This window comes from Quercus lobata, chromosome 4 (assembly GCF_001633185.2).
Source record: "Quercus lobata isolate SW786 chromosome 4, ValleyOak3.0 Primary Assembly, whole genome shotgun sequence".
Taxonomy (NCBI): domain Eukaryota; kingdom Viridiplantae; phylum Streptophyta; class Magnoliopsida; order Fagales; family Fagaceae; genus Quercus; species Quercus lobata.
The window spans coordinates 40,380,799-40,400,249 of record NC_044907.1 but is presented as its reverse complement, the minus strand read 5'-3'; the positions used below and the strand labels follow the sequence as shown (position 1 = coordinate 40,400,249).

Genomic DNA, 19,451 nt, shown 5'->3' with positions numbered 1-19,451 from the left:
AGACGAAGCCATATTATGAAATCGATCACTAATTAAAACAATTTGCAACCAAATCGACACATAAATAAAAAAAGGCTAAAAATTATTTTTATGTTTTAGTTTTATAATAATTTAACTCTCTTTTTTCTTTTCTTTTTTGTATATGACAGCATTTGAAATTTAAAGATGGTAATAAAATTGACATTCATAATTAAAATACTTAAACATCTAAAAAGACACTTGAAAAGTTGTTTTTGTTCAACTTTTAAAAGTTCAAGGGCGATTCCGAATATATTGATGCATATCATGGTCATTAACTGGATATTGGGAGGTATTTTTCTCATTTTGATGGTTTGGGGTGTTTTATTATCATTATCATTTTGGTGGTTTAAATGGGTATTTCAATCACATTAATAGTCTTGGAGATTTCAACATGTGAGAGTCGCAAATAGATTCTAATTTTAATGGGTAAATTATAAAATCACTCAATAGCAAATCTCAATGTGGAAATTCAACTTTTGATATCATCCCCCTATCCTAAGGAACTTACAATATTGAAGTCACCACTTAATTTAATTAACCAAATTATATGGGTTCAATCTTAATTACAATATTTTGTTTCTTAATTATATTATTCTAAAATAATTCAAAATAAAATACAAAATAAAACCTAAACTAGGTCCATTAGACTAAATTTGGGGACTACGCTATAAAATGGAAAAGTGTTAGACATTCACTTCATCCGAACTAAAATTTATTTCCTTTGATACAATCACCATTATTAACAAATTCACCTATCCATTGTACAATTGATTCAAAGCAATAACAAAATAGAAAAATAAGCACCCATTATATTCATTGTTCACATAATCAAAGGTTATGACTAATAAAGAAAAGGAAATAAAAGGTTAGTCACAATAATATAACACATTATACAAATGAATGAAAGCAAGATAAACATGCAATAAAATATTCCCTCCTAAATGCAGGGACAACTGATAAAATGAATGAAAGTGTGTGAATTTTTTTTTTTTTTTTTAAATAAAAAATTTAAATGCACGTCCTAGATGAAACATCTACATGATGTACATGAATATTGCACAAATATTACCAAAAATAAAGATTTAATATCAAACCTGAAAATTTAATAATATAACCTACATTCCATTATTTTACGTGAATTTTATCATTTTTCATGTATTTAAAATACATGGGCCTATTTTACATGTCATGCTAATGATACGAAATCAAAGGATTTATTTTTTTTGATTTTTTATTATTTCATGTGATACAAGATTAAAAAAAAAACATTTTGTAATTAATTAAATGATGCTTGGATAGAGTTATTTCATGTGAGAAACCTCATGATTATGATAGATCTACATCTTATCATTACCTTATAAACATAGATCTATAGATCTAACATGTTAACACATTTTACATGGTTTTCAAAAAAAAAAAAAAAAACATTTTACATGGCATGGTCTATCATTCTAATGCATGTAATCATATTTCGATGTGATGTATGAACATGTGAATGTATGATGGTAATATAAATAGAATAGAATAGTAAATCTACCAACATTCTAAAGAGAAAAGCATGATAAATGAAATAACATGTTTAATCATCATTTTATTTCATGAAATAAGCATATTTTTTTGCATTTTTCAGATTTCATGAAACTAAAAGCATGTTGAATCCACACATAGCAAATCAATTCAAATTAAAAAAGATCCTAATCAACTAAAGGTAAAAATTGTTAGTTGCATGCACTCTCATTCACATAAATGTGATATATGAACTCCAAGATCTCACAAGCATGGACTTGATCATCATATTCTCTTCCTTCCTTCCTTGAACTTCTTCAATAACAGTGCTCCTTCCTTCTCTTTATGGACTCTAACTCTTCTTAAGACTATGATGGACTAATTGTGCGGTTTGGTTAGGTGCTTCAATCTATTGATGATGATGATTGATCAATCTACCTAGAAAGGGCTTGAATTTGTATGTTATAATGATGGGATTGAGGAATCAAGAAAGATTTGTATGGTGCTTATTGTACCTTTTATTGGTATAGACACAAATAAGATGGTGAAATTTCGTATTTCTTAGTGATAGGTAGGGTTTTCTTAACAATAGATATATATATATATATATATATATAAATATATATATATATATATATAAATATATATATATTTTTTTTAAGTCTTAACAATAGAACTTTAAAGTTGAGTGGTGGATAGAAAATCTTGAACCTTATTCACTTCTAAGGCCTCCCATAGTTATAGAAAAGTGTTTTTCTAGTATTTTTAAGACTTAGGGAGTCATGCATTCACAAATAAAACCTTTCCTTTATCCCTTATATATGAAAATTTAAAAAAAAAAAAATTATAAACAAAATCGAATTGAAAGTTAAAAAATTTTGGAACATGAATCTAAAGTGCTAATCAACACTCAGATTGCCCAATCAGCACTCTAATTGCAACAAGAGTGCGAACCAACCTTGTGGGTCTCACTTTTCAGGTTTTTATATTTCCGATTTGATTATGAATCCTACTATTTTTAAAAGATAAACAAGGGTTTTAAGCTTAATTTGTTTTGAAAATATTGTGAACGTAGTAATTCTCTTTTTGATTAGGTTACTCGGAATTGAAAGTATTCTTTAAATTTTCAAGATAATTACATTACCGAACAAGATAAAATAATTATTATAAATAGTTCAAAAATTACACTTAATTTTTTCTTTTTTTGGGATTTTATTGTGTTTGCATATTTGTAGTTATTCATAACTTGGACTAATAAATAGGGATTAATATTGTAGCTATATACATGATCAATTGAAATTAATTAAGACGTTCCTATAACCACTGCGCACCCTTGGTGCAGTGGTCACTCCACAAATATAAGTGCTTGTAGGGGGTAAGAGCCGGGATTCAAGTCTTCAAGAGAGAGTTTCACACACATATACACTTAAATTAAGTTAGAGTAAAAATTCTATCTTGTATAAAAAAAATTAAAAAATAAATAAAAATTAAGACATTCCTATACATGCATGTCTATGGTAAGATCATCTCTTAACCAATGAAAATTGCACTTTCATATTCATTGGTCAAAACACTATTTTAGACTTAGTGAAGAGCATTTTTCCCTTAATTCAATAATGAACTCATGTGATGTGAATTTTGATGCTAGGCCAATTACAAAGTTTTATACCCAAGTGAAATTACCAATTTTCTAAAACTGAAATTTTATGGGCAAAATCGGATGTCCACACAATGTTATTTTAGTCCTTTTATACATTTAGTGGTATTTCAGTCATTTTGGAGGATTTGAGTGTATTTTGATAATTTTGAATATTTTAAGATATTTTTATTATTTTAGAGGTTTTTAAGATATTTTGATTATTTTAAAGCTCCTAAGTATTTTTGTAATTCGAGAGGGTTTAAGGGTATTCTAGTCATTTTGAACATTTTAGGGATATTTGGAGACTTTGAGGATATTTCAAGGATATTTTAGTTATTTTTTAGAGGTATGTTCTTTTGAGTATAAAACATTTTTCAACCCTAATTAGGGTGTTTATCCTAGTCAATGGAAAATAATTTTGATTTAATTAATTTTTTTTGCTGCTCCCAAAATCTAAGAATGAGGAAAATATTTTCAATGAAATGTTTAGCACCGATAGGGGTGTCCACGAGTCGGGCAGATCAGGTTTGTGCCCAACCTGCAACGAACACATAAGAGATCGGGTGGGCAGATTCTCAACCCGCAACTGGCCCGTTAAGAGGGTCGAGTTTCGCGGGTCGGTTTGCCAGCGGGTGGCATCGGTTTCAGGTGAGGCCGAAACCCGACGTAAAACACAGAAAAATGGCCAAAATCGGCTAGATCTCGTCCGATCCAGTGAGGATTTCTTCTAATACGATGATTTTCCCCCAAATCATGCCGAGAATTGCCAAATCTGGTGTATCTATGCAGGATCTAATTGTTTTGGTCGCCAAAATCTGCCAAATCAAGCTGAAAACTTGTCCGAATCGTTGGAGAATTCGCCAAAATTTGATGTCTTTGAGCAGGTCGGGTTTCACGGGTTTTGGACGAGGGGACTCAAAACCGACCCGTCGGCGTCGGGTTTTGGAGCTCGGGACCTGCAGCCGACCGCCAGAGCAGTCGGATCGGGTGAACGCTGGTTGGGTACGGGCAGATTGGGTGGGTGGCCAGGTGGGTTGGACAGCCCTAAGCACCGATATGAAAGGGATTTCCATTGGGCTCGTTTTCCATTGACTTATTTTTCTACGTACCAAGCATCAAAGAATATGAAATTTTTTTTTTTCGAAACAAACTGATGGTTAGTTTGGACTTTATATGCCTTTAGTATTTGTAAGGACACGATTTGTAACGACCTGTAACAGTGTTGGGTTCGCACGTAAAAAGGCCCAAACAATATCATTTGTAGAGCGTGGGTTTGAAAGGCTAGGCCTCAGTCACAAGACGGTGGTTTTCCGTGGTGGTCATACATAATTAAATCGTGTTCGCCTTAGGAATCTTTCTCCTGGAGGCGAGCTGGGAGGCTCTGGTTTTTGGCCATTTTTCCCAGCCCCTTTTTCCGGATTGCCTATTTTTCCTTTTATATTAGCTTGCATCCTTTATCCAACGTCCACGTGTGGGGTTCGACTTTATAGGACTGATACTTGTCCCATCAGTCCATACCCAGAGTGGTTGGGGGTGGTTGTAAAAGCTGAAGAGTATGGCTCTGTCAGATGCAGAGTATTGAATGGCAGTAAGGGCAGCTTTCCCTGGTCGTTTATACTTTCCAGCGTATCCTTCTCTATTGACCTAGATATTTTAGATTTTTTCCAAGTTGCTTCTATACTATTTTTGCCCTTCCTTTCAGTGAGACCTCGGACATGCCGAGGATTGAATCGTCCTCGGCTGTGTCCTAAGACTATTTTGTACTTGTATTACCGAGCCTGGGTTATAACCTTTCTCGGCTCAGGCCTTGGGCCCCAATGAATAAATGGGCCAAGGCCACAATTTATTGGGCCCCACAGTATTATATTGAAAAATACTTAATAATTATCATATATCCTTATAAAAAAGAATATCAAATTTGTGTCAATAATTAATAGCAAGTATAATATTTTCTTGTTTCGTTCAAAGTTTCCTCTTCAATTTTTCCTTTAATAGAAAGAAAAGATTTCTTCTGTAACTTCTCTATTGTGAAAAGGGGTCCCAAATTTTGGGGTCTTTTTGAAGTTTTCAATAATAACCCCATTATAAATTTATACCAATAATTTGGTACAACTTATTTTTTTCATTCTTTTTTTAAAGGATTGTTAAAAATAAAAATAAATGAATAAGTGTTCTTAGAAAAAGTTGAGGTTTAAAATAAGTGAGATTTCAAAAATGGATACTACAAAGTTTAAAACTATTTCTAAAGGAAAAAAAAATGAGGACATATATATAAATTGAGCAATTTAAATTTATCTAGTATTCAAATAAATAATTTATAATCTCTTAAATTCACCACCACCACTTGACTATCAACACATGTTCCTCACTACCTGATAATGCACAAAATCGTCAATGAGTTGATTGCCCTTGATCGCACCGATGAATACCTAAAGAATGAGAAACAAGAACCAAACAGAATGCACCAGTGTGGTACCGGCCAAAAACCCTCCGAAAGTTAAGTCAGTGAATGAGAAATCTCCAAGAACTCTATAGTGAGAGAGCTAGGGATTTTCTGCGTACTTGGGAAAAAAGGAGGTCTGAGTACTTATATAGTGGTGAACAGCGAATCAAGATCCCTTGGGTGCAAGATCTTTCCTTGTAGAGAAGATCTAAAATTAGGGTTTTCAAGATTTTAGAGTGTTTTTCGATATGGAGAAAATATGGGCGTGTAGTAGAGTCTTTAGACGTAATGGACAAGATATTTCCATGTGGGGGATTATGCGTGGAGATTACGTAAAGAATAGTGGAACCCATTACCTTTGTCCGTCGGCCCAGCCATTCGTCCATCTATATGCAAGTAAGGAGACGAGGACCTAGCGGTTCATTAGTTTCCACCCGTCAAGCCTCTTCCCGTCACTACCGTGAGGGATCCAAAGGACACCGCTTGGCGATTGCCACATGGTTAGGAGGATTCGTAGCCATATCCGCCTCGACGATGTGGATGGAACTGTCAGCTCCTAATATCACTTTGGCTAGAGAGAGTATTTGGTCCGTCAAGATTTCTTAGGACAGATGAGCAACGAATTTTTCTATTGGACGAAAATACCCTTATCACTACCAAATAGATATTTTAAACTTTCTGTCATCATTTCGTCATTTTTACTTCCACATATATTCAATCTTTTTTTTCTTTTTCTTTTTTTTTTGAAGGAGAGAGGAAGGCAAGTCAAGCTTGCAACATAGAAATTGACGAGGGGGGATAAGTTCTAATTGGACATATCTTTTTAACTTTTTATGTCTATTCATATAATTGCAAGTCGAACAAGCTCTTTGGCTATCATATTAAATTTTCGATAAGGGATGAACATCAATCAAAATCCAAGCCCCTTTTTGGCTAAAATTCAATTTAGTCCCTTGGCGTTTACTTCAATTGTCAAAGTAGGCAATTAAATTTAATTTCTGTCAATTTAAGCTCTCACTTTGTCAAAATGAATCAATCTTTTCATCTAAATTGATTTGCCAATTTAATAGATCTTGTTGTTTAAAAGCATTATTTAAACAGTTTCGTTGGCTAACGGAGCTGGATATAAGGAACAAATTGACTCATTTTGACTAAGGGAAGGACTAAATCAACAATAATTAAATTTTAAAGATTAATTTGAAAATTGAGATAAAAGTTAATTGACTAAATTGAATTTTAGCCTAAAGAATACATACCAACAAGTATTCAACAATTTCATTTTGTAGCCAAAGAAAGAAAAACACCAACATTTTCCAATTTATTCATGGACAAATAATCATATTCTACATGAAGTGGTCTGAGTTGAACCAATACATCGTGTCATATCTAGAAAGCACTATACCCAAGCTTTGCCCTTAGGAGTGAGAGGGAAAAAAAGAAAAGTATAATTATAATCGATTTGAAGTTGTGGGACCAAAAATGAGTGGTGGACGTATTTGGGTCCTTTGCCTTGTGGAGGACTTTAAGTCAAGTGCACCGACTGGACCATCCTTTAGGAGTGGTCCAATATACCCACAGTGACACTTTCGGTATATTATATATCTATCACACACATAGGCACAATTGCCTGTCAAATGGGTCCATAGCAAGAATATGGATAAACTACTAATAGTTTAGGATTTAACCCATGCATATGGATGATCTCTCTCTCTCTCTCTCTCTCTCTCTCTCTCTTAAAAACATGCACGTGGATGAGGACCATAATGTGAAAAACAAGTTTCCAAATGGACCAAACATGACCTCTGTAAAGGGCCAAGTTAGGAAACAGCTTGTCCTAATTGCTATGTGAGAACATAAGCTACATCAAAAGAGGGTTGCTCAAAGAATCGCCCCACCCCCACCAAAGAGGTCACTCTTCCTTTCAAATTTTGTCCATTTCGCCTATTTTATAGTCTAAAAATATACAGTGTTATTTCCATTTTAAATCTTTTTCATTTCACCTATATTATAGTTTAAATTAGATTTTACGAATTTAAAAGTATATACTATCATATCATCTAAAATTTTGAATAATATAACAGTCTGTAAATGGAATTCAAATGAAAAGGTTCTTCCCGTTTGATTTGACTAGGCTTGATTGCACCCAAAAAGTTGGGTTAGCACAAATCGAATTAGGTGAATTTTGAGAGATCTTTCAACCCAATTAAACACTTGCATTGAAAAATCTCTAATCCAACCAAATCCCATAATAGCTTTAAAAACCTACCAAATCCATAAAGATGGATACGGATTGGATTGTCAAGTTTAGGCTATTTTGTCGAATTTATTTTACTTTTCTCAAATGTTTTCATTCAATAGATGATTAAAACTTACATAATTTGACTTTAATATTCCAATTTCATCCAACTAAATTTTAAAATAATTCTACTAAAAATTTTACATTTTATTCCAAAATCCAAAATAAATCAAACTACTAATAAATTCAAGAAAAGATATATTTTTCAAACTATTAATAATGTGTGTAGGGTCGAGTAACTCGGTTTTAAAATTTTGTTAACCCAATCCAAACTTCAAAAATATTAAAACCTATACCATCCCATCAATCCACAAAAAACCAACTCAAGAAGATTGGACCAACTCAACCCATCCAGATAATTTCAACTGCCATTCAATAAGCACATATTTAAATCCTAAAAAAAAAGGGTTTTCAACTGGGTGTAAGAAATTTATTTTCACCTCCCAAACCCTGACCCTTATTATCTCTCTCTCTCCCCCACTAACAGATCCATCACTACCAACTCATTGAGCAAGGCAACCTGAACTCCGACTATGAAATCAAAAGTGATTTTAGAACAAAATCAACCGATCAATCTGTCACTGTCCTGCGAGAAAGTTCCCAACTCACGGAGTCGGTTCAAGTGGAGGATTGATTGATAAAAACCCAAACCAACTCGAGTCATTAACACCCCTAATTAAAATCTTTCATTTCATGTACTTGCAAACCAATCCTACAACAATTTTATCTTCTCAGACATGAATATTACACTATTACAAAACTTGCCATGATTCCCATGTCCCAATTGAAAGATTGAAGATAAACATATTTTCCAATGAACTCATATTTGACCATTTTCTCAAAACTAAAAACTAAGACGGCTAAATTTAAAAAGCCAAAGCAAAACCAATATACATTTTGCAGACATAAGTTATCGATACCTAAAGTTCCCCGAACTAATTCACAACAGGGGGAAGTATGGACAGGAACAACAAAAATGATACCAAATGAGAATAAAGGAAGAACAAAATGGAAGTCAGTGAGTTGCTGTTAAAATTCTCTTGTTGCTATAAATCCCAACCGTCCTTCCTCCCATCAAATTCCCACTTATGGCCAGCCAAACTACCATACATCTCCGAAAATTTCAAAAGACAGTTGCTTCTTACCTTGTAATGCACTTTTGTGTTTCGGCTGATTGCTGCACCAGACAACTTTGATGTATCTATTGCCCATGCTGGTTTTACATATTCTACAGTCTTAGATGAGCTTGCATTGGCATACAAGTAATTTAGTAGCACATCCTCACAATTGAAATACCTATCCACCAGTTCCCTGGCTTGCTCTGCTTCCTCACTCCAGTATCTCCTGAAAGCTACTTGACTATCAATGAAAGCTGCCCCAGTAAGAATCATGTTATAACCTTTTTGTCTTCGGGCATATTTCTCACCCCTATACTTCAATGGGCTTCCATCAATAAGCCGGGGGTAGAACCCAACAATACGATCTGGGTGCTGACGCCATACCCTAAAACCCCGCTCAATATCATCACAAGTCATCATAATGTCATCATCAAGCTCAAGAACAGCACGGGTTTTTATCTCGGGATCTATTTTGAACCGATTATTCAACGAGTTTTCTGTCTCTACTCTGATCCTAACTGGCACTGCTGAGTCTAGATCACTCAATTGGGGAGGTATCCCCTTGTTCCACACCACAACAATTTCTCGCACTGAAGAACACCTTGAGTAATGCTTCACATACATCTTCAGATTCCAAAGTCTGGCGTCATATGTCATTGTTAATAACGTGAACTGCGAGTAGTGACCTTTCCACAAGTAAGCTTCTTCAGCACCATTGCCCCCAAAAATATATTTAACCCCTGTGCACATTAGTGCAACTCCAACTACAAATATTATTACGATAACCAGTTTTCCAGTATAGGTATTAGGTTTTATCCATCCTCGGAGAAATGAAGGTACTCTATTTAAGCGACTGCAAAACCGTCTCACTTTGGAAGAAAACTGATTTGATCTTTCCCAAGCCAAGAAAGCATCGCTTCTCTTTCCCGAGTTGTGAATGCACCAGTTCAGGGGGATAATGCACTTCACAGCACCAAGTAGCACACCAAGCAGTAGAACAAGTACAGCAACAACTGCAACTGAAGCACAACCAAAAATAAATCGCTGGACCGGATCTCCTGAAGGTACACGGTCCCCATCCATAACTGCAATCCACTCCCCAGAACTTAGCTGCTGCACATCAAGATGATGATAGCGACCACCATTCCAAGAATTACGGCCTTTATTAGGCTCTATTAAGCCTAAGGGCAAGGGCACTTCAACTTCTTTATATTCATTTTCTGTAAGAACTTCTACCTTGAAGATGCGCACTGCTCTCCCATATGTTTCACCACAGTCTTGACCAATTCGATAAAGGTTTCCTTCGTAGAAAAATGGTCTCCCTCCATTTCGAGCCCCCAAGCTCTTGTCAACATTATAGATAGGGTTCTTCCTGTGTGGTTTCCAAGGACCAAGAGGTGAGCTGCTATACCAGATCTCCAGCTGTCCATTCTTGCTGGCACCAAAACCACTGTGATCTGAACCAAAAAGCCAATACTTCCCATCAAATTTGATGATTAAGGCATCAACAAGTGGCTTCTTCATGATGACCTTCTCCAGTGTCCATTGCAAAGGAAAATTGAGTGCACGGTAAAGACGAAGTTCCCCTCTTTTACTGCTCTCAGGCATCATATAAATCTGTGGGAAAAAATAAAGAATGAAGCAATGAAATCAATGTAAAAATCCTTAACTGAAATCTTTGGGTCAGGGAACTATTAGATCTGCATTTATACCCCCATACAAGAGGCTGTAACTGTAAGCATTAGACTTCACATGTGAGGCATTGATGCCTACCATTTGATAGCCAATTCTGAAGAATTTTCTGGCCCCAAATGATAATTACCGGACCTTGAGCATGTGACTTTTAAACTATCTAAAGGACTTCCAAAGCACCCATCTAGTGTTTTTGGATAATCAGATTTTAAAGGAATTTGACATGTTAGTGTGAAGCTTATTTAATTAGTCCATATTTTAGCCCGCAGGTGGTGCGCAACAATGTTATAAGGTTGTTTAAGTAATTGTTTGATGTGTATATGTGAGTGTGCAAAGAAGACAGTGAAATCTTACTTGGCCAAGGTAATTGAAGACATATGGATAAGACAGATGCCAGTCCTCATTCAGGGCAATGCCCAATTGTTGCCATGTTGCTCCCTTATCAGTACTTTTTGAGACTCCAATGTCTCCTTGCATAGTCATTGGATTCTTAGTTTCATAGAAGAGGTAGAGCGTATCTCCCTGAAACGTGATGCCAGAACAATTGAACACAACGTTTAAGTTAATTTCCCTAAAAACAACAAAGAAATTCACATCCTAGAATAACTCAAGAGCAAAATATTCAAAATCAAGCACAAAGATGTGCATTAAAATATATATAATCATAAAGATATGCAGAGAGAGAGAAAAGAGAAGTATGATAACTCTAGTAGCAGTCTCCGAATCAACTGGGAGAACACTCCTGTAACTTCTTCCCAAAAATTAATGCATCTGCTCTATTCGAGTTTAGTGTGACACAAGAGACACATCACATACTGGTTTTTCAAATACATTTTTTTGGATAAGTATCAAATACGTTTTTATTATGGTGCTAAAGGCCTAATAACTGCAAATATTCCAAGCAACTATTATGGCCAAAAAAGCCTAACAACAATGATGTTCTTAAGCAAGGGGGGGGGGGGGGAATCACTATTTGAACATCTAAAACAAAAAATGTTATATCAAATAAGTCCATACACAGCCCCCAAAAAATGCATGTTTTTCTTATACATGTATGTATAACAAAACAAGCATTTTATTTTCAAACACTAATCTCAACTTACTTGGGCTTTCTTCCTCCCCCATTGTTAAGTCTAAAGGGAACAAAGTATGATCTAAACTTAGAGCTGGTGTCAATATAACCTTCTAAAACTAACAATCTATTTAAAAAATTATGAACGCCAATTAGAATATTCATAAGAAAGAGAAATAGCTTAATGAAAAATAGGTTTATACCTTTGGGTATCATTATTTTAATGTAACAATTACACCATTTCAATTTCCAAAACTGTTTAGTAGTTTCTTCATTCAGCGTATGACTGATGAAATATACAAAAACTCGCCACTTATTTAAAGTTCATATTCATCTTTTAAAGGCTACTAGAAAGTTTTTGGAGCTTTTAAAATTGCAAGTTTCTAACATGTAAGAAAAGAATTTATTCATTGTCAATTCTTTAAGTGAGCTGTACTTTTACTATTAAAAAAAAAAAAAGCAAGTTGTACAAAAAAAAAAATAATCAATTGTCCTTTCATCCGCCCTCAATCTGTTATTAAGACAAGCAAAAAGATCCCATTAAATACCGAAAAATTATATTTTATTGGGTCTTTCAAAAGGATGTAGTGTCCCAAAAATATAATCAGTTGTTCTTTTATCCACTCTCCATCAAAAGCCATTTACTCAAGAGAGCTTTTGGCTTTTTCCTTTTGGATAGTTAATTAGGGGAAAGGGGCTGTTGGGGTTCAAACCCCAGTGCCCAAGCACCACAAGAGGTGCTGGAACCACCGCGGTATCCCTTGAACCCCTCTCCATAGCTACTTACAGAAAACAGAAGCGGGGGGTTGGGAGGGAAGATTTTGCTAAATTAATATATATATATATATATGTGTGTGTGTGTGTATTATATGGGTTGAGTTCAAGTTACACCTAGTGTAACTCTAAACAATGTTACCACTCAATATTTTTAATTAGATGCGAATTTTGACAAATCCACCGTTTGATTACATTATCTTTATATATTCTCTATGTTTGCAAAATTTCAATGTGATCAAAGATTAATAGCCATGTCATCAATCACTTGATTAAATTCAAGTTTTTGTAGTTTAAAATAATGCATAAAAGATGAGCTTATGGATCGAACGGTAAAGAACATCCAATTGACATGAAAATTAGCATGAATGTTAAGAACATATAGAACATGTAATTCAATGGTGGGATTTTTAAAATATAAATTCTATAACAAGTTATTGGGTGATGTAACATTACTTAGAGTTACACCAGTTGTAACTTGAACCTAATCGTCTATATATATATATATATATTTGGCTATTCTTTCAAAAGAATAAAGGTTCTCCAAAGTACAACCATACTAGAACTTGACTTATATTTTGTTATCTAAAGCCTAATTATTTGTAAAGAATCCATTCCAAGCACAACTGTCTTGCATGGAAGCCTGCCAGAGGGAAAGGGACAACATTGTATTCTCCATGTATTTAATTATTGACCATAAAAGAGAATCCTAAATCAACATAATTATTTAACTTGGTCAATATTAAGCAGTAAAGAAAGAAAGGTTGATTTTTTTGAAAAAAGAAAAAAAAAAAAACGAAAAGAAAAAGAAACGTTTTGGTCATGCTTTATGTCAGCAGCATGGACCACAGAATTACTTAGATGGACTAGCAAAATAGACTTTTATTATCAGATTGCTTAATTTTGAATGCAGAGTAAAAAAAAACACCTCTTGAACTGTAAGGCCACAGAATTTATTTGGCTTCAACATTATCTGTATGAACCATCTAGATTGTCCAGGAATGCCTAATAAAGCAGGACTTAGAAATATGAATTTTCTTCACCAATACTCTAATTTTAGTCATACAGTTCACTCTTCTTCCAGAAGGTTGATTTTAGGTTCTTAATCTAATAAATTACACACGTTATTATGGTGCCTCTATTATGGAATTTAAATTGCCTACATGATGTTGGCATGACCTACATACCATCTTTGGTAGAGTACGTTCTCCCCCCCCCCCCCCCCCCCCCCACCTCCTAGTAATTTATTTAACCATCTTGAGTGAATCAAAATATCTCCTTTAAACATTTACAAACAATATTCCTCAATGAACTGCTTTTTTGCACATGCTACCAATTCCCCTTTCCATTGCCCACTACCCATTTCTGCATATGTTTTATTCCTTCTGTGACAAGTTGAACATTTCATTTTCCATAATCAGGAAAAATTTCAGTTGGGGCATCCATTTTATATGGAAATTGACAACACAACATCCATCTATTTCAAACCATTTGAAGATGCTTAGTGATTTTAATGCAAAATCCACCAAACAAGGATGATAAGCATAAGAATGGCAGAAAATAACAAATCCATCAACTTTTTCTACTCAGAAAAATAGATAAAACATTAAACATACACAACACTAGAAAAGTTCATACAAAAGAGAGGCACTGTAATTTTTTTCTAAGAAAAAAACAAATATTTACAAGAAGACTCTTATACTCAGAATTATTGATTTCAAATTAAAGAGGCCTCCGCTGGGTAAATCACACATCATGTTATTCCCCTTCTCCCTCTGGAAATTTTTTTGAATTATTTTCTCATCATTTTATCTTGTTTCGGTAGACCCAAGAATAACAAAACATCACAAATCCCTTATCAAAAAAACAAAACATCACAACTCCAAAAATTTTGCAAAACTAAGTCCTAGTCGACCTTCAGTTGAAGAAAGTCTCAGAATCCACCAACTGAGCTGCAACCTTTTGGCCTTCAAAAATTTTAAGAGCCAACAAAAACACAGATATCATGTGAACCACTACACAAATACTGAAAATCTTTCACCATGAAGAGCAACTGTTACACTGCTTTTTGTAACAAAGCCCCGTGAACTTCACCAAACTTTCAAATTGTAAGATAAAAACAAAAACATCTGACGGAATAAACTAATAATAAATTCCTCTCGTCAATTAAGAAAAACAAATTGCCCATTAATAGGGACCACATATCACAAGCTAATATGAATTAAAATAGCACAACAACAAACAAAGCTATGAATCCTCAACATATTAGTTAAGGCCGGCCATATGGTTGGACAAACTTCTTTACTACTTGAATTCAAATAGTAAAACTTCAAAAAATCACATCAACTTAAGAGAGAAAGAACCGTGACATATTCTGTTAAGAACGCACACAAGAATTCAACAACTTAAAATTCTAGAATTTGTTTCTGTACCCTTCATTAGCCTTTAAATACTAAACAAACATTCATCAACTTTGCGTGTTATATTATACAACAACCAATTCATTTACAAAAAAACACAGGAAATGAACAATACCACCACAAAGAAAAGAACACCAACAACATGGAGATCCAAAATGGAAAAAAATAATATAAAATTTCAAAATCACAGAACAGGAAGAAATTGTACCTGTTCATAAAGAAAAGGATCAGCAACAAAATTGCTAGGATAACCAGCATCAGAAACAGAAGCACAAGTCACCACAGGGTTCGCCACTGGCCATGCTGCAACCTCATCCTTCCACACATTCGCCTGCACCCAATTTCAGACCCCACTTTTTAACACAAATTCTGAAATCCAACACTCTCATAATAGTCTCACCCACATCACAAAAATCCCAAAACCCACCAAACGAAATAACCTCAATAACCAAGCAGAATTTTGAAGAAGAACTAAAGCCCATCTTTCAAAAACAAGAAAAACCACCAAAAATTGATTTTTTTTTTTTTTTAAAATGAAGAAAAGCAAAAGAGAGAGGCAAGGAAACACCAAAACCCACCAAACAAAGCAAACTCTACAATCAAACACAAATTTTTAACCCATTTCTCAAAAACAAGAAAATCCACCCAAAAAAAAAAATTTAGATAAAAATTTGAAAAAGTCAAAAAAATAGGCAATGAAACCCAAAACCCATCAAACAAAATAACATCAAGAATTTTTTTTTTTTTTTTTTAAATAAAAACCCATTTCTAAAATAAGTAAATCCAGCAAATAAATCATCTTCTTTTTTAAAGAATGAAAAAGAAAAATACAGAGAGGCAAGGCCATGAAACACACAAAAACCCCAAAAAAACCCATAAAACAAAATAAAATCACTAATCAAACATAATTCTCAAAAACAACAAAAACCCATTTCTCAAAATCCACCAAAGAAAACTTTTTTTTTTTCAAAATGAAAAAAAGAAAAAGAAAAATATAGGCAAGTAAAGGTACCTTTTCGATGGGTTTGAGAGAAAAGGGAGAGTCACCATAGAAAACACCAACCGACCAAGAACCCTCATTGTCTTGAAGGCAGCCAAGAGACGAACTAGACTCAGACTGAGCCAAGCCATGGACCCCGGGTGTGAAAGCAAGCCAGGCATAGAGAGTAGCCACCGATCCGTACAACACAAAACAACCAAAGAAGAAAACAAAGGCAGAGGAGAACAACAAACGAAGGTGCTGGTGTTGGTGGTCTCTACAACGCCACCTACACCAACACCTCAAGCTCATGTCACAGCAGCTGTTGCTACTGCTCGCACCATTCGCACCACCACCACCACCACCACCGCCACCATTTCCGCCTCCTCCGCCGCCCACCGCCGCAACTATCGTCGGACTCAACCCACCCATCTCGCCGCTAGTATATAGCTACAATAATAATAATCAAAAGGGATCTCTCACTCAGGGTCCTTATGTGGCACTACGTGGCCCCACTGTCCCCTGCATTTTCTCTCTCACACACACAGACACAAACACAAACACAAACACAAACCCAAACACAAACACAAACACACAGTCTCTTCGGAATCTCCGAGTCTATAAAAATGTCTATGCTTTATTGCTTTTGCTTTTTTTTTTTTTTTTTTTTTTTTGCTTTTTCTTTTCTTCTTCTTCTTTTTTTTTTTTTCCTCTCAGAGAGAAAAAAAGGTGACGGAAACGACTTCGAGTTTTGCAGAGGACTATGGGTTTAGGTGTGTGGGTGTGTGTAATTGTGTGTATATATAGGGGAACTATGGCTTAGGTGTTAACTGTTAGTACCAGTAGCAGTTAAGCACTCGGTTTTTTTTTTTTTTTTTTTACTCTCCTTTTTTTTTTTTTTTTTTTTTAAGAGAGACGGATAACGGAAGCGCTTAGGGCATTATTTTTATGAATTATTTTAATATTATTTTTATTGAAAATATAAAAAGTTGTGAAAAACTTTAATCACTTTTTTTTCTCATAAGAAGTTTTTAAAACAGTTCTTAAACTAATATTTTTAAGGCGTCCGTTAAATTTTTCAAATTTTAAGGTGTATAATAAATCCAGAAAATAATTTATGAATCATTAAATGGACAAAATAGACTGTTTTTAAAATAGAGAGTAAATTATATGGAAGTATGCACACATTAGATCTGGAAAATAAAAGGAAAATGTTAAAAATACTGTAAGTTTTACCGTATATGAAGTTTACAAACTTATGTAAAAATAATGTAATTAATGAATTTCAATCACTAATAAATATAAATGTTTGAATTGTTTTTTTTATTATTGATAACACCTCAATTTATAAGATTTTGTAGTAAAATTATAATATCTCTAGCATTACTAAATATAAAATTTTGAACTATAAAATGAACGAAAACAGTTTCTGAAACTACAAAGATCTTATTTTGGTTGGTAGAAATAAAAAGAAAGGTAAACTATTTTACTTCCTATTCATATAACATTTTAAATTTCTTGTGAACCGATAGTTTAGTGGATGAAAGTTAGAACCTCTGCATTGACAGCACATCCTTTAAATGTATTGTAACAAATTTTATGTTTAAATTGTGTATTAAAATAATTAGCAAGTGGAGGGAAAAGGAAATAAAAAAATAGTTAAGTAAGTTTTGGTTTCGATTAAAAAAATAAAAAGTAAGTTTTAGGTTTTAAATGTCGTGACGAGGACTACTAGTAGGAAAAAAAAATTGGGAAAGTGATGTGTTGGGAAAGTGGAGATTTAAATAGGGGCGTTTGGGAAATCCGAAATTTCGCAGCAATGGGGAATTGTGGAGTACTCGCGATTATTGGCAGCCAGGTTTGATGTGGAAAACGTGGGCCTTGACTTATGGGACGACCAATTGGAGCGTAAGAAATGACGTTTCCGGCGAGCTCCCCAAGTTTGATGGAGTTTTTTTTTTTTTTTTTTTTTTTTTTTTTTTTTTTTTAACAGAACAATCACAAATTTCTACTATTCCCCTCGCATAGGATTGATCCTTTTTATAATTTTTTAAAAAAAACATATATTCTAACTTTATATAGGAAAATCACTTTATTTATTTGATAAGACATTTGTATCTGTGATGCCAAAAATTTTAGGGGTTATTTTTTCCTACTATTTTATCCACACATATTTTAAAAAAATACAAATAATATTATCAAATGGCCCTTTAGTTTTTGGCATTGTAAAAAGTTATTTACCATCTCACTTTACAAAATACCTAAGAGCATCTCTAACATATTATGCAAATTTTTGTACTGTTTTGATAATGAACAGTGACTTTTACCTTTTAACTACCTACTTTTTTAAATACACTTTCTAACAGATTCTCTATCTCAATTAAATATTATTTCTTCATTCATTATTATTTTTTTTAACAACTATACATCTTCTAACATTTTTTTATTCAATACATTATTATTATAATAATAATAAAATATTTGAAGAATGATCAGTAGCCCATCAGACTTGATGAGCTACTGTTCATGAGCCAAAAAAATTCAGGATACAGAGAGTCCATTGGAAAATGAATAATAGCTATATAATTTATAGTTTATATAATATATAATTTTCTTAGGGCATTAGGTGGTTATATATCTAAACTTATATTTATTGGAATAGTGGAAACCAAAAATAGTGTCATTTGCTAGGAACAACATAATCGAGGCAGTCAATCAATATAAATTAATCCGAAATCTAATTCAAATCCAATATAACACATGTGGGTACATAATAAATGTATTGAATCGATTCTTTTTAATGAATAGATCCAATCGCAACTTCGTGCACAACCAAAAGTGGATGTGCATGGTAGCTCATTGGTAAAAAAAAATATATATATTATTAAATTACGTGTTCACATTACTTTATATTAAATATAATATTGTATTCATGTGTATACACTACTTTGTAATGAATATATTATTTTATTATAATTGATATATTATTTTATTATAGTGGACATATTATTTTATTGTATTGTTTATATTATTTAATTGTGTTGAAAGTTAAAATAAAACCATTGATGTTGGGCATTTTGTAAAGTGAGAAGTTAAAATAGACAAAGTAGCTTTTTGTGGAGTTATATTGCTAAATTTATGGCTCCACCAATATAGATACTCTAATGCAACCCTATTTTTCTTATATTAGTTGTTAAATTTGGCAATATGGCAATTTGACACCACTAATGCTAATGTTCAAGAAGGAAAATCACTTATTTTTTAGAGGAAAAAAAAAGGGTTCAAAGTAGAAACCCCTTTTTTTGCTATTTTTTTCTCTTCACAATTGTATAACGTGATTATTAACAAATAAAGTCTATTATCCTTATCCAACCAGAAAAAAAGTCTACTATCAATTTCCCTTAAAAAGAAAAAAGAAAAAGAAAGGAATATATCACTTAATAGAGTGTCTAGAACCCACTAATAATAACTTTTTTTAAAGAAAACATTTT

At 33.4% G+C, this 19,451-nt stretch overlaps 1 protein-coding gene across 1 annotated transcript; it reads right to left on the bottom strand.

The window, feature by feature from the left end:
• Positions 1-8,568: 8,568 nt before the first annotated feature.
• On the bottom strand, positions 8,569-16,715 carry LOC115986337 (glucosamine inositolphosphorylceramide transferase 1). Its single transcript, XM_031109201.1, has 4 exons — positions 15,994-16,715; positions 15,190-15,312; positions 11,070-11,237; positions 8,569-10,640 (listed from the first exon to the last, which is right to left on the bottom strand). Exons 1-4 carry the CDS (start codon positions 16,390-16,392, stop codon positions 8,952-8,954), a joined length of 2,379 nt encoding a protein of 792 aa, XP_030965061.1. The 5' UTR covers positions 16,393-16,715; the 3' UTR covers positions 8,569-8,951.
• Between the last annotated feature and the right edge of the window lie 2,736 nt (positions 16,716-19,451).